At 28.2% G+C, this 16813-nt stretch overlaps 1 protein-coding gene across 1 annotated transcript in view; it reads right to left on the bottom strand.

The window, feature by feature from the left end:
- Positions 1-2176: 2176 nt before the first annotated feature.
- The window catches only part of LOC111615597 (histone acetyltransferase type B catalytic subunit-like), a 54227-nt gene continuing 39590 nt past the window's right edge, over positions 2177-16813 (bottom strand). The window contains exons 7-13 of the mRNA XM_023357003.1: positions 12010-12151; positions 11119-11275; positions 10935-11039; positions 10764-10870; positions 10547-10698; positions 2548-2664; positions 2177-2477 (exon numbers count right to left, since the gene is read on the bottom strand). Coding sequence (XP_023212771.1) covers positions 2298-2477; positions 2548-2664; positions 10547-10698; positions 10764-10870; positions 10935-11039; positions 11119-11275; positions 12010-12151 — 960 coding nt within the window. The 3' untranslated portion in view covers positions 2177-2297. The remainder of the gene's footprint in view (positions 2478-2547; positions 2665-10546; positions 10699-10763; positions 10871-10934; positions 11040-11118; positions 11276-12009; positions 12152-16813) is intronic.

Raw genomic sequence — 16813 nt, 5'->3', positions numbered from 1 at the left:
CAGGTGACTGCCTTTATCCATATGGCAAGATATTCATCATGACTCAAGTTGACAGATGTTTGTCAAAATGGGCAATAAGATCTCAGAAGTGGATAGTGAAAAAGGGAAGCTTGATTTCCCTTTTTCTCATCTTTTCTCACCAATGTACAAAAGTATGTCATTTTTAATGCAAAAATAATATTTTAGTTTGTGCATTATTTAATAAATTTATTCCGTCTCCATAATCTCACATATATACATATATTTAACATTGTGTTTATTTTAAAATACCTGTATAAATATTTTTGAATATTTTAACTATAAATCATATTTCTTCAATCATAAGAATTAAAAAATTGATTTCTACATTATCTTTTTTATGGAGAGTAAACTTTTGTATTAAGTTTTGTTGAATAACAGTTAGAAAAAGAATATAAATGCCATGAAATAGATAATGTCTGTCAGCTCATTTCTAAGCTCTTCTGTATTTACAATAAATTTTTTTAATGCTGTATCACAATCCCATCTTAAAGGAATTTTAAATGTCAAATGCTTTAAATTAACACATTATTGGCAAAGTTCACCTGAAGTGATGTGACTACCAAGTGGTATAGCCAAAAACGTCTATTATTGGTTATGTAAAGTTAGATTATTATTCATGACTGATGATTGTTGTTTTGGACTGCAAATGTAAGGTGTGTCTCTATTTCAAACAGGTAAAAATGGATAAAATAATGCATTTTAGAATCACAAAGTCTGATTGAAAAGTAATGAGACCAATTTTATTAAAAATCAATTATTTAAAACTTACATTTTATTGCTAATTTCCTTAAAAATAAACCTGTTCTTTCATCCCATTTTTTTTCCATGCCTCATACCATCCCTGGAAATAATTTCCACCAAACTGTTGCTTTTTGGATGTTCTTGATGGTTTCAAAATAACTGACTTCTAATTGTCATCCATCAATCTTGAAGAACTAGAAATTCTAAACATGATGGAATACTTTTTTTGGCAAAGCCATTGTCAATCTATTTTGTTTAAGTTGAGCTTGAAGTTGTGATGCTGTTTCTTCAGCCCTTGACAAAGCCATTCCTTCTAGATATTGCTCAAGTTGGATTTCACGATTTTGAGGGGTTTCTGTTGTTTTTATTCTTTTAGATATAAAATTTACCTGACCAATTTTACTCATATGATTTACTCTAAGTTTTTTTTTCTTCATTGACAAAATAGCAAGTCTTTTTAATTCCATGTTGATAAAACAAAGATTAATTGTACATATGTTAGTTAGATGAGCAATAACACTTTGTAAATAACAGGTCCATTAGATTGTTACTTCCAACTGAATGATAGAGCATCATGTGGTCACTGTGAAAAGATTTTTTTTTTAAATTTGTCATAGAAGTGACATAATACGGCTATCTTTTTCTAAAGTTTAAATTCAATGAAGTAAGTTTAAAATACACCATTTGCCAAAATATCTAAAAATGCAACTTAAGGAAAATTACAACCTGAAGCACAAACTAAATAAGGTCACTGATGTCATTGCAATGTAAATGTGATCACCGATCCAAAATTGATAAAACATTTATTCTAAAGCTAATATTTCCATAAAATAAGTAGTCTATACTTTCCATCAGAACATAAAATGAATATAACCAAAATTTCATCTGGATTGGACAAAAATTGCAGGAGTTATAAGGAATTCACACACAAACATAGACAATAGCTTTTATATTATTAATGACAGTCCATACATATTCAACATTATCACCCAATGCAGATGTTGAAGAATGCCCTGATCTTAATCCATCCTCTACTAATTCTCTTCCTTCTGAAAACATTTTACGTCAATAAGTATGACACAACTTCACCATCATTTTACGCAGTTTTTAATGCAGCATAAGTTTCAGTTGCACTCTTTTGAAATTTCATATAAAATTCACTGAATATCATTGCTTAATACTTTTCTCCATTCTTCTGTAACCATTACTCATAACATATGCACATCAAATCTTCAGTAAGGATTACACAACTGACTTATGTAAATGAATTCTAGTATTGTCATAATGCACAATACAAATTCAGTCTCATTACTTTTCAATCAGCCTCATATGCACACCATTTAAATATATTGCATAATTTCAACAATATGTTAACTAATAGAACTAAATACTACATTTTATAATCATGTTTTAATGAATAAAATAAATTCAACTTTGCAAGAAATAACTGTTTTAATATTAAAACTACATTAAACTAATTTATGTACACAATTTATTTTTATGATTTATGTACAAATGGGTGGTCAAATGTCTAGTTAGTTGGTTAAATCTGAACTGGCTAACCTCTCCAAAATGTGTCTGTATTCTGCTTCCAGTTCTCTATATTGATGTTCTAATTGCTCAATTCTTTGCTCCCTACTTGTGCACTGAAGAGTGGCATTAAATTCACTAGCATTCAGAGTTTTTTGGAGTTTGGCCAGATCTGACTTTTGTCGCTAAAATACGAAAAAAAAAGAAAATCATTAAAAACATTGAAAATTTTAATTCCTAGAATAATTTTCTTACCTGATATGGAGAATTTAATCTTTTTTTGATTTCTAATCGATAAGCTTTATATTCTTCTTCATTATTAGTATTTGTGATATGCAGCCGAAGAATCTCATACACTCTTCTTGCCTGTTTCTGTAACACAAAAATATTAATAAATTCTTTAATAAAATACTAATGAAAATATAAGATTTATGTTTTGATAATAAGATAAAAATACAATTAACATTATATTTTCTACAAAAATTAAATTTATTTGAAATTAATATTAATACAATAAATGAGCCGTTTATTTTGAAAGTGGGGCAAGTCCATTTTTTTAAAAAATGGAGATAATGGTAGTTATAGATAAAACTTGTTATGATCTTTTTATGCATAAACAATTTATAGTAAAAAAAAATTCAGATTCTAGTATTTGGGAGATGGAAGTTTTAGCTCTTAACAGTATTGAAAATATGTTTATTTTGAAAGTGGTGCAAGTCCATCTTAGATTGAAATTATTTTTGACCGCATATATTACGGCAAAATTTAGCTCCGGTTGCTGTATGGTGAAGCAATGTGGCCGTTTGACATCATGTCTGAAATCTAGGGTGTTTCTATCTATCTATCTTTGATATTGAAAGTCGGTGGTTGTACAATATTTCATAAATAACAAAAAGTATATCTTAATTTTGTGTTTCGATAATAATAGGTTTACTTCCAACACCGAGAAATATAAGCGGAATATGTAGGTATTGAATCAAGGCTTCCACAATTTTCATAATGATGAAGTTAGTGTGTATGTTTGGGATGAAACTATAGCATCCCGAGGAGCACAAGAAGTAGCATCTTGCTGTTTGAAGCACTTACAGACTGTGACAACCCAAAAACACATTATAGCTTATAGTGACATGTGCACTGGCCAAAATAGAAACATAAAGTTGGCCTTAATGTGGATGAAAATTGTTCAGTCTGGTGACAATGAAATAAATATCATTGATCACAAATTTTTATTTTCAGGACATTCATTTTTACCGAACGATCGTGATTTTGGAGTGGTAGAAATGGCAATCCGGAAAGCCAGTTCCTTGTATATTCCCCAGGATTACTATAAACTAATACGAAATTGTCGAAAACATAATAAATTTTTAGTACATGAAATGAAACGCGAAAATTTTTTTCAACCCAACCTCTGGGGAAAGCAGTTTTAAAAAGAAACAAAAATACCGATGGAGAAACCGTGAATTGGTTAAATATATGCTGGATCAGATTTACAAGGGATGCACCATACAAAATGTTCTACAAAACTTCGATAGAACGAGATGCTGAATTTAAAATTATCGATTTGTCACCACAACGAGGAAGACCAAGTAATTTCGGAAATATAAAGTTATCTTTTCTGTATGAAAAAAGGAGATCTATTACATCTGAAAAATACAAGGACATGATGGATTTATTACCATATATACCTCCCGTTCATCATGAATATTTTAAAATGTTAAATCCTGAATAAAATTCATTTAATTATACCTACGTATAAACTGAAAATGTATAATTTCATTGAAATTCTTAATAAAACTGAATTTTTTTTTTTTATGTTATATTTTCTACTAGAATATTCTTTGTTTTGTTTCACTTTTTATCAAATGAATAAATATTTATAAAAATTTGAATAGTATTTTGTTTTTATTATTAAAAAAAGGCTGATGCAACTGAAAAAATTCCCAATTAAATGAACGATTACAATAATTCATTAATTTTGAAAGTGAGGCAAGTCCATTTAGTTATATTGAAAGTCTTACTTTTTTTAGTCAGCACTGTAAACACTATTGGATTATAAACTTACATTATCTGGTACCACAAAATATTAAAAATATATCTATTAATACTTACCAATATTTTTAAATTTATTGAAATGCAAACCTTTAAATATCTCGCAATAACAAAAATTGGACTTTCCCCATTTTCAAAATAAACGGCTCAAATATACCTTTATTGCATCTAACTATTTTCATTCCCTTTCTCTACAATGTGTGTCCCACAGAAAAGATGACTGGTTTTATCTCCAAGTTGTCTGTAGTACCATCTCTGAGTCAACAAATGCATTATTACATAACAACACATTTTAGCTAAAAATTTTAAGACACTGGAATGCCTGATTCATGAGGTATGACATAACGTGATAATATCTTTTGTACTTTTGTAGAAACATGATAATGGAGCAATGCACTAACATTAAATTTTGTTTTAAATTTGGCAAAACTGCTACTAAAAACATTTGAAATGATTTGAACTGTTTATGGCAGTGAAACAATGAGTCACAAGAATGTTTTCAAGAGATTTGCAAGATTCTGTGATGGCAGGAAGAGCATTGAAGACAACTGGATATCAAAGCAGAGAATATCAAAAACAACTGGAAACAAAAAATGTGCAAAATGTGGCTGAAATTCTTCAAACTGATTGCTGTAAGTCTGTGAGACTCATTGAGAAACTTACAGGTATTCCTAAAACTACTGTTCATTCTAACAGAGAATTTAAACAAACAGAAGGTCTGTGAATGCTTTATGCCTCACTTGTTGACAATAAACCAAAAATATCCCAAAACAGCACTGCAGACATGCAAAAAAGTGCAACTGTAGATCCAGAATACTTATCAAACATAATATGATGAGACATGGTGTTCCAATGTGAGCCATCAACCAAGTGCCAAAATGCAGAATGGAGATCACAAGAAGAAAAACCAAAAAAATTGCAAATCAAAACATTGCTCACTGATTTTTTATTCCAAAGGCATTATTCACCACAAATACATTTCTTGAGGTCAAACAGTAGATAGTAACTACTATTTGGGTGTTTTGTATTGTTTGTGAGCCAAAATTTTGTGAAAGCTACTTAAATACTGCAAGTAAGGCTGATGGTCATGTTTTGTATGATAATGCACTGGCTCACAGTGCAAAGATTGTACACAATTTTTTGGCCAAAGAAAGAATTATAGTGCTTGAGCATCTGCCCTATTCTTCTGATTTAGCTCCTTTGATTTAGCTGACTTTTGGTTATTTCTGAAATTAAAGTTGATTATGAAAGAAGCATATCACAGTTCGATTCAGAACATCCAAAAGGGTGTGACAAAATTTCTGCAGACAATTCTGGTGGAGGACTTAAGACTGCTTCAAAAAGTTTACAATAATTTTGAACAGTGTATTGAGTCATAAGGAGATTATTTTTGAATAATCAATAATAAAGACATCAGTCACTTTTTCACTGGGACACATTACATATTGTTCCTTATTTCTCTGATGATAACTTAATCAATTTGAATTTTTAATTTAGCTTATATTTCACAACTAAATTATTTTAGAATTTCACCAACCATTTCATATATTTGCTTTGAACACTTTCCATATATTCAATTTTTATTTTAAAAAATATTTTAAAAACTTTTCTGTCATCTAATTTCGTTACTTTGGCTATTCTAAGTGTGTAACTGCTAAATTTGTCCTTTAAATATGTTTTTATCTGAAACAATTTTCACTACTGTTTATTAAAACTGAATGAATGAGTTTTACTAACAAATAATTTTATGACAGTATTCATTTCATTTTGACTGAGGAATGACTTTGCCAGTTGATTTTTCACTATTTTATTATTATAACTTAATACAGTAGAACCTTGATTATCCAGACTAATTGCAGATGAAGGTAGTCCGGATAAGGGAAAAATTCGGATAATTGAAACAAATACTTTAATTTGTCTTTTAATGATAATACAACACGTTTTCTTTTCGATGACATGTAGGTAATATTAAAAGTAAATACCGTATTTAAACCGTAATCAAATTTTCAAGAAACAAACGTTTGTATTGAATTTGGACTACTACTGACCAATGCTAACAGACTACTTATTGTTTAAAAAGCCCTCTGGTAGCGCAAGAAGACGGATTTTATAAAATAAAAAGCCGTTGAAACTGCATTTTTATGAATAAAAATTTGACAAACTATTTATCGTTTTATGACGAGTAAAATTTTTTCGTCGCGTTCGCGGCTTTTAAGTAATGCATAAACCTTCGAAACGCGAGACCCTTCAGACCGCAAGGCATAGGCGGCGGCCTACATTGCCCATGCCTAATGCCGCCCTTGGTCATAGAAATGATGTAATTTGAAAATAAATTATTTATAAATACGTATGTCAAGTTATATTTTTATTATGATGCAAAATATATTTAAGAGTTTACGGCCACTGTGCCGGGTGAGACTTTGTTGAAACAAAAAAGTTATGCATTCCATCACGTACAGTACATAAACAGTATCATAATTTGCCAAGTGCAAATCAGCAAATTCGTAAAATTTTTGTTTATTTTGAACAATCCGGATAATCGAAAATCCAGATAATAGAGGTCCGGATAATCAAGGTTCTACTGTACATCAAATTATTTTTTAGATTATTTTTCATTAAACTAACTGTCTCTAAATTTAAACTACCTAAAAAAACTATCTAATTTTTTAAAAATTTCTTACTTCCTAAAAGCTATACAATATTTTCTTTACTATGACCTGTTTCATTATTTAATTTTTGCTTACAGTATATCTTACATTCATTTTCTGGAAGCCAATGTCCAATGATCACCCTTCAGGTACTATTGAAAAGGAATATGGGTGAATTTTAGACTCACATAGACAACAGTAAACATATCTGATAAAGTAAACAACAAACATACTGGGGAGCCTGTTACTGGTGTGCTCTAACAATATCAGAAAAAACAGAGTGTTATGAACGTAACATTCTGTTTTTTCCAAGAAGCACACTGATAACAGGCTCCCCGGTATGTTTGTTGTTTACTTTACCCCGGTGTAGAATCACTCTTGTTTGATACCTGATAAAGTTTAGTACAGCAGAAATATACTGCCACCAAGGTTCGATCAGGCTTGCCCACTTAGTAGTCCAGTACCATATTTTGAGATTATTATAGTCTTCATTTCTATAATAGCCAAATATATGTATGGAATAACTTGTACTTTACATCACTTAGAAAATAGATAAATTTGTGCATTTGTATACATGAAAATAATAAATAAATCTCTAAAAAAGCTATTTTATATAGTTAGCTTTTCAAAAAATCCATTCCATAGTTTCCAATTTCAAAAATTAGAATTAAATTTTTGATCAATTCCACTATTTTCATTTTTATTTCTTATTATTTATTTTTATTTATTTATTTATTATATTTTCCAACTTTGATTGATATTTATTTTCTATGTAGTTTTCATATTTCTTTTTGTTTTCTCTATTTTCTTTTTAATAATTTTATACTTCTTTGCGATTCTGCTCTTTAAGCAAAGGAATTTCATAGTACAGTAGAGCATCGATTATCCAACTCAATTGGGGACTGGGGTTGGTCGGATAATTGAAAAGTCGGATAACTGAAAAGTATGAAAAAATCCATTATTAGTGTATTATATTATTATATCCCATGTAATTAGTATATTGCTATTAACCTACTTCGCGTTGAATTTTCCTCCATGTTAAGCCTATCAAATTTTTTTTAAAAGAATAATCGTCGCTATTGTATCGTTAAAAATTAGAAAATTAAGCCTCGTTTAAATACTGGCTCCCTTTTATGGTCGATCCAGTGTTGCCAGCTAAAACAGGTAAAAATAATATTAAAGTAGCCAAGACATAGCCAAATATTGTAGCATCACATCACTAGTGGACATTTGAATTTGCCAACTAGAACACGGTTGGTTAACCGAGGTGACGGTTAATCGGGGGTCGGATAACCGATGCTCTACTGTAGTACTTTTTTTTTTCTATTTTGGCTTTAGTTATGGTTAAATTCATTATTTAGTTATGGTTTTCTCTATCTTCGTAAATAATTTTTATAGAGATATTGTTAGCTAAGAACACAAGCTTTTGGTAACTTTTAACATTCAGATAATTTGAGATTAGTAAGTTAAAATTTTAATATGTTATGTATAACATGTTTGGCAATTAAATCATTTTTATTTTGAAAACATTTAAAAGCAGTTTAGATTTCTAAAAATTAATGCTTAATTAAATATAAAGTTTAATATTAACAGCAATTAAAACTGAAATACATTCAAAATTCAAAATGCAATTGTTTAAACTCATACTAATACAAAATTTAGGTATAAATTCAATTTAGTTGTCAAATCAAAATTGTTTATATAAAAAATATTCTTATTAATCTAAGCAACATTGCAAATTGCAAACTAGTTCATATCTTTAAAACTAGTTTGCAATTTTAAATCTGCTTCATAGTTGGTTTAAGAATTAGAAGATACATGTTTATATTTAGTTTCTGTGAACTACTTTAGTAACAGTAACATTTTTCTTGGTTCATATTGCATTATGAATTTATATTTCAAACTAGCTGTAACCAGCGGCTTTGCCCACGAGGATTTTGCAAGCAAACCCTACTTATATTCAGTATTTCAACAACCATAGTAATTGTTATATAACACCTACTGCTGAGAATGATGAGAATTGCTGAGAATCAAACAAACTATTTTCAATTTGATCAATTTTCTGGAACGTTTACAATCATTCTATAATCAAACCAATATGCAATAACAAATTTGAATTTAAAACCGTTTGAACATTTGGTTAAAAAATGAAAATGTATAAAAATATTTGTAACAATGTCTGAAATGTTATCAATTTAATACACCTAAGTACTGAATGAAGACTAAATGTAGTTGAAAACAAAAAATCGCATCTAAAATAGTACAGTAGAAGCTGTTCTTCTGGTTAAGGCTTAATTAATTAATCCTCTCTCTCTCCCCCTGCGGGAGAATTTCAAAAAATCCCTTCTTAGTGTGCATTCCCATGGCATACCCTACTAAAATGCAAATAAAAACAAAATATCACATCTAAAATAATACAGTAGAAGCTGTTCTTCCGGTTAAGCCTTAATCCTCTCCCTTTCCCCTCCACCTAGGAATTTTGAAAAATCCCTTCTTAGTGTGTGTTTTCATGATGTACCCTAACTGTGTACCAAATTTTGCCTCTTTAGGTTCAGCAGTTTGCTCTGGGCGATGATGAATCAGTCATTCAGTCAGTCAGTCAGGACAAGTAATTTTATATATTTAGATAATACAGTAAACAGTAGTAATGGATATGCTAGATAGAATAGAAAGAATGTATGGTATATGATAATTATTTACAGAGGCAATTTATAAAAGTTAAGAGTATTTAGAAATTGTATAAATTCTCAATTTATTCAATTTCCAATAATATATGACAATGAAGAATTTGTAATTACAATCCAATATATTTTAAACTGCATTTTTCTTCACGTATAGAATACTAAACCCCAAATTCTATCTAAACAAGTAAAAGAAAACTGATGTAACAACATATGTAATTAGCCCTTTCCTTGACTGAACAATACACACTAGAGAGGCATGATTTACAATTGGAACAGCATACTTTAACAAAGTTCTCTTAGTCTTATTGTAATCTTCTTAGTTATGTATATGATCTCCAGTAGATGTTGTTAAAAACTTAATGTATTTTTATGGAAAAATCCTTTCGTGAAAATTCTTGAAAATGGAATTAGATAAAACCAAACAGTTTATTGCATTAGGATCATATTTGATTCTTCTATTAACACATGGTTCAGAAGTTTAAAAATCAAATTCATTAATTTTCTACAAATATTGTAGAAAATTTTTAGAAAATTAATGAACAAAATTCTGAATCTTGTGTTAATAGAAGAATCAAATATGATCCTAATGCAATAAACTGTTTGGTTTTATCTAATTCCATTTTCAAGAATTTTCCCATAGAAAAAGCATTAATTTTTAACACCATCTACTGGAGATTGCATGCATATCCAAGATTACAATCAACCTTAACTCTAATATCAACAAGTGTCCATATACAAGCAAGTTACACTCATACTAAATGTATTAAGGCTAAGGCAAGTTTCTCATTTAGTCTATATTTCAATTATTACTGAAGTTTAAAAAATTAGCCCTAAGAGTCAGCAATAAATAATGATGTTTTATATATAAATTACCTTAGTCAATTTCAGTTTCTCTTGTGCTTCCAATTTCATTTCTTCACTGAATCCCTTCTGCAGATTTTCTTGACTATAACTTGTAAGTTTCAAACAATTTTTAGCATCTACAAAATCTCTCAATCTAGTGAAATTATCAGATGGATCTTCAACTACAAATAAAAATACATGTTAAAATAATTACATTATAATTTATGTAATTCTAAAAATTTCTTACCTGTAATATCAAAAACTAAAGCATCTTGAATATACCAATTGTAAATGGTTTGAAGTAATTCTGCTCCCAGACTTTTCTTTTGGAAAGGTGGAAGAATCATCATCTGACTAAATTCAAATCATTAGATTTTTGCATTTACATTTATATAATTACTATTAATCATATATCTACCTTATTCGTGGCCTTGTTTTGTTAGGATAGGCATAATACCTATAAACAGTGGTATATCCAACAAACCAATATATAGGCTCACCATCTATTACCTTCTTTTCATATCTAAAAATATAATTTTCCCATTTAGATTTAATTAAATGAAATGAAATACATAATATATATCCAAAAATAACATACTTACATCACAAAGAAATCCCATTTATCATCATCTACTTCAATATAAGAAGCAGCATCAACAAACCACAAAAGAAATGTCTGCATACGTTCGTGATATTCCCGGAATCCTGTCACATCTATGTTGCATTTAAAGACTTCATAACATTTTTTAACTGAACCATCTGTAATAAGGAATTGTATTTAAACATACATTTTCTCCTTTTTATATGATTACATTAAAATTTGTACAAATCATATATTTGGATTTTATTTTAAAAAATTTAAACAGATCAATTATTTGTAATTTTTTGAAAGTATACTTGAACACAATTAAATGAATATTCTCAGACTAAAAAATATGACTGAATATTTGTAAAACAGGAAAAAGTTCATAAAAACAAACAAGATAAATTTGTAAATAAAATCTAAACAAAAAATATAAAAAGTTTTATAAAATAATGTGCTTAAATGCAATTGTGTTTACCAGTAGTAAAACAAACTAGATAAAATTTAAATATATGTTCCTAATGTAGGATGAGGAAAACCTTTCAGTAAGGTCAAAAACATATCAACTAAGCACAAAAATATTGCTGAAAGTAAAGTGTATTTATTTGTGATTGTAAGTTTATAAGTTTAAAAATACAGGTAAAAACTAAATGAAGAGGGAAAAAACAGACAAACTGATATATTTTAGTTTACATTTTTGGTTTTATTGCTTCATTTTTTTCAGATTTCAGATAATTATAAATATTAAATTTATTTTTAATTAAAAATAATGATAAAATTTAAGAATAGCTGCAGAAAAGTAACCAATTCAAAAATGATTAAATATATGATAAAAATTGCATAGTAACATTATTATGATTTTAAATTAAATTTCAAATCATTAATTAAGTTTATATAAAAATAAAATTACCATTTCCCTGTTCAAAAGAATGTAGTAACTCTCCATAAGGTTTAAAATTAGCATCTTTGGATAGAGAAGCAGTAAAATCATCAATATTTGTGAGAAATCCAGGTTGAAGTTTTTCACCTATGATTTTAACAATGTTATCAGGCTATAAAAAGAAAAAGATAATTAAAAATACTAAATTTATAATTTTTATTTAACTTAATAACTATATTATATCATATCCTTCTTTCACAGATGTAGAAATAAAAATATTTTCAGCAGATTTCTTTTATTTTTGAAGATAAGTTAATTATTGTTATGGAATTAAGTGCAAAAATTTTATAATAATAGCAAATGATTAACTGTTAAAAATTATCTATAAATTATCATAGTAACATTATTTACTACAATGAAATTACTAAAAAAAATTGTTATTTTAATAGTTTAATAATGTAAGATGATTTTCCATTTTACAAACAGACTTTCACAAAATTTTGAAACAGACTAATACATCTACAGATCATTATCAAACAAGATATAAAAGGAATTGCAACTTGATCAAACAGTAAATCTTTTAATAAAACTTCATAAACTGAACTGAAAGTATTTCTAGAAATGTAATTCAGAATTGATACTATACTAAATGATAAAAACCTAACATATTTCATCTATAAATGAGGTAATTTCAAATTACTATTCCAATTTTATGCTCTGACAGTGATTATATCTATAATTTTGTGTCATAGTGTATACTGTAGTTAGTGTCTATAGATTGTAGAAATTTATATATTCATATAGAACACCAAATATAGTATAAGGAAAAAAAACAACATTAAGCCTGACAGTTATATTAAAGCCAAACAATTACCAGATTAAGGGCTATGAGGCCAAATTATTTAGTATTTAATTATTAATAATAATGACTTTTGGCTTTAACATAAAGAAAATGTATTGTCTTTTGGCATTAAATTTATTTATTTGATGAATTAAATACAGCAGGTACAGTGCTTCTGACATTTGAAAATGTCATTCTCAAGTGAAGAAAGAATTCAAATTTTGTATATTCTTATAATTGACTAAAAAATAAAATGACTAATAACAATACACAAAATATACAAATTATATCCTTAAGACACCTTACAATCTTTAACCTCATTAGAAATGAAAAAGTACCCAATCATAAAAAAGTGGGGGTGTGTACTAAATCCCACTAATCAATAAGAAGGAGAAGTGCACTATTATATCAGGAGCATATACACCTATATACAAATTAAACATTAAATCCACACTATGATAATTTATAGATAATTTTTTACAGTTTAATCATTTGCTATTAGTATAAACATGTCATCCACAGAGAAACAATAGCAGCAGCAATAGTGCAGGTTGCAAAGACCATTTATGTCCAGAAACTGTGGGACCAGACAGAGAAAATACAAAACAAAAATGCTACCCATAAGGACAGTAAAGAAGATCATGATAAACACACATTAGGACCAAATGATCAATAAAAATAAGGATACTGCTGACTTACATCATGAATATGGATAATAACCAACCACACTACAGAGAAACAAAACAATGAATTCCTTACAAAATAATTTCTATTTTAATTTCATTTTTATTTTTATTCATAATTCTTAATTTCTATTGTTAATTATTTTATTTTACTTGTTTCTTTACTTTATTCTACAGTCAAACTTCTGTTTACAAACTTAATTTGTTCTTAAAAGTTGTTTGAAAACCGATTTGTTTTCAAACTGAAACAAATTTTCCAATAAGAACCAACATAAAATAGGTTAATCCATTCCCAACTGCAAAACAAAACCTTTTTAGTTGTATTTCATCCATAAAAATACCTACAAATGCAATGTAATATTATATTATAACATACCAACTGAATAATAATTAAAGTTTATAAAAAAAAAAACAATTTCATTTGTAATAATCTGTGAGTTAGAGGGTTTTTCTCTAGCCCTTGTGTGGTGTCGGGACCATTAGTCCCTCTCATGTTGTCACTAGATGGCTTGGATTCAAGTGGAAGGGGTCGCGAGTAAGTCAACAGGTGACCCATCCTCACAATAACTGATTTAGACATCAGTTAAACAAAACAACAACTTTAATGAGTAACATAAAAGGGTTAATAAATTTTTGTAATTTAATTTGAGTTAAGCACCTTTAAATATGAATTATTGGATGTCATTTATATTATGCAAATATCAATTAACACAGTTCTTATTAATTTGATTTAAATTGAATTGTGATGCATTCCGAAAACTGGAAGCAGTTTCTTACCTGCATGCGCATTGAAATCTAATTTGAATAACATCGTCATTGATGATTTGTTGTGAGTAGCCACTTTGATCACAAAATTAATTTTTACAAATAATTTGTCAAATTAATTAACTTTTTAATTTTTAATTTGTCAATTTGTGAATTAAAAATTACAAAAAATTTTTAATTTGTCAAATTAAAAATTATCTGTAAAAATTAATTTGTGATCAAAGTAGCCAAACAACTACTACTATTGTGACATGTAATGATGAGAGGCAAATTTTGGGTACATTCATAAAATCGAACAAGTTAAATGAGAATGACATCATTGTTATTCTTATTTCATTAGACTTTTCGACCAATTTGTTTATAACAAAATGGCTGTTGATAAAATCAAAGATACGAATGTTTCTAGTGCAGTCTTATCCAAAATATTTTTCTTAGATTGCTTCAAGTGGACAGCTATTTTTATCATTTCACTTTTAATCCACAATTTAAACACCAGAATAGAATTAGAAGCATCGATATTACAGGGCACCATTTTCTTAACAAAGTAAACTAACTCTTTCCTTCGTGAATTTTGTTACAGTTTTGTTTGAAATGTCACCAACATCGAGCATGTGCACTGAATGGAATTTGTACTTTATGACAGACTTGTTAGTAACGCATTTAACTCGTTTGACTTTACGAACACACCCTTGGTGTCACCACTGAATTGGTAGTCCTGTCATTGATTGATCAGGCCACCAACTTTCCTTAACATAGGAAGTATAGGAAGTTCACAATTGGTGGCTAGCTCTGCTGAGTAGCTTGTTTAGAAACTGAGTTAACATGTAGCAACCAGAGCAAATATGGCATTCAAAATTTTGTTTGTAAACAGCATTCGTAACCCAAGGTTTGACTGTATTTGTTTTAATTAAGTTTATGCTCCAGAGATGTTACTATTTGCATTAAACTGTCATATTTTGTAATCAAATATGAGATCTGTTGCATTTTAGTAAATTCTAATTTAATAATTTAAATGTCACTTCCTTTTTGATCACAAATAAATTCTTCAATTTAAAAAAAAGAAAAATGAACATATTATCAAAGGGTAATATGTCCATTTTTTATCAGATAGCATTCTACAATATGATTATGAATATACTATTTGCCTGAAGACGCGTATTTATTGAGGTACAGTATTTAAAATGCATTTTAAGGCACAATAAAATTTCATTGAAATCAAGTCATGTGTCAGAAAATTCTTGAAAATGCCATAAGTTGTAACATTATTTCAACCTCATATAAGTGAACATTTCAATTTTCCCCTAGGTGGTCTTACACCCCTTTAAAGTGTCCAGTTATAATTCCTCTAATACTTCACTAGACAATTTTAAATGCCTGGTTAATTTCATGTCAAATTTTATTCCTGGAAGCAAAACTAAATGAATAATACAGAATTTTCTACAGGTCCTGAGAGATAAAAAGCAGTTGGTGTTTGTCACATTATAGCAGCAGTCAGCTTGTTATTTGTACTTATGAATAAAATGTTATTTACCATACATAAAATGAATCAAGAAGCTATGACTTGTCAGGCTTCTTGATTCACTTTATGTATTATTTACAGAATGATTTATTGATGATTTACAGAAAAAAATCCTATCACCACCATCCTCTTGCTAGCACTGTGAGCCTTTGAGGTTCTATGCTGCAGATACAAACTTTCTCCAGATTCTTTCTGTTTACCACAATGATTCTTCAGCTGAATATTCTTATAGTTTTAGGTTGTCTTCTGTTTTGTCCAACCATCTGTTTTTGTGGCTGTCCTAGAGGTCAGACTCCTTCCACTGTTTGGATGTAGATAAATTTTGGCAGCCAGTCTAGTTGCATTCTTTCAACATAACCCAGCAATCTAATGTAACTGGTTTTAAAATTTCTGTTATATGTCACACTGTCCAGTTGATGTATTTCTGTGAGATGCTGACAACAACAAACTAAGATGAAAAGTAGCTATAGCTTTTTGAAGTTTACAAAAAAATTTTTATTTAGGTCTAGATTAATAAATGGCAAATATACATTTATATTTGCCATTCATTTTTAAATATAAATTTTTTAATAAATAAATATATTAATTATATATATATATATTTAAATATAAGCTTAAATATTTGTATTGTGTATATATGTATACATTATAATATGTAGAAATAACATATTTTACATACAGGATAACCTAAAAGTAAATTAATCGTGTTTTTGGAAGCAATTTAGCAATTTTTGCAAGAATTTGTGGAATTGTGTTAAAACATTGTAATTTATGCATTGAACAAGAAGGCTACAATTTTAAACATATTTTGCAATGTTTGCAAGTAATAAACTATTTGAATAAGACAGCAATTTAGTTTTTGTTGGTTAACTGACTTTTGGCCACGCTGTGTATAGATTCTGTGTTAATAATATATATTTTTTAAACAAAACTTTAAAATATCTTTAAAATATATATGTGAAAATTGAATACTTATTATTTATAAAGTAATATCTATTCTAGAAATATTTTAAAATAATATATTTA

This window comes from Centruroides sculpturatus, unplaced genomic scaffold (assembly GCF_000671375.1).
Source record: "Centruroides sculpturatus isolate CEXI.00-Female unplaced genomic scaffold, Cexi_2.0 scaffold19, whole genome shotgun sequence".
Classification (NCBI taxonomy): domain Eukaryota; kingdom Metazoa; phylum Arthropoda; class Arachnida; order Scorpiones; family Buthidae; genus Centruroides; species Centruroides sculpturatus.
This window is presented reverse-complemented; position numbering and strand designations above follow the sequence as displayed.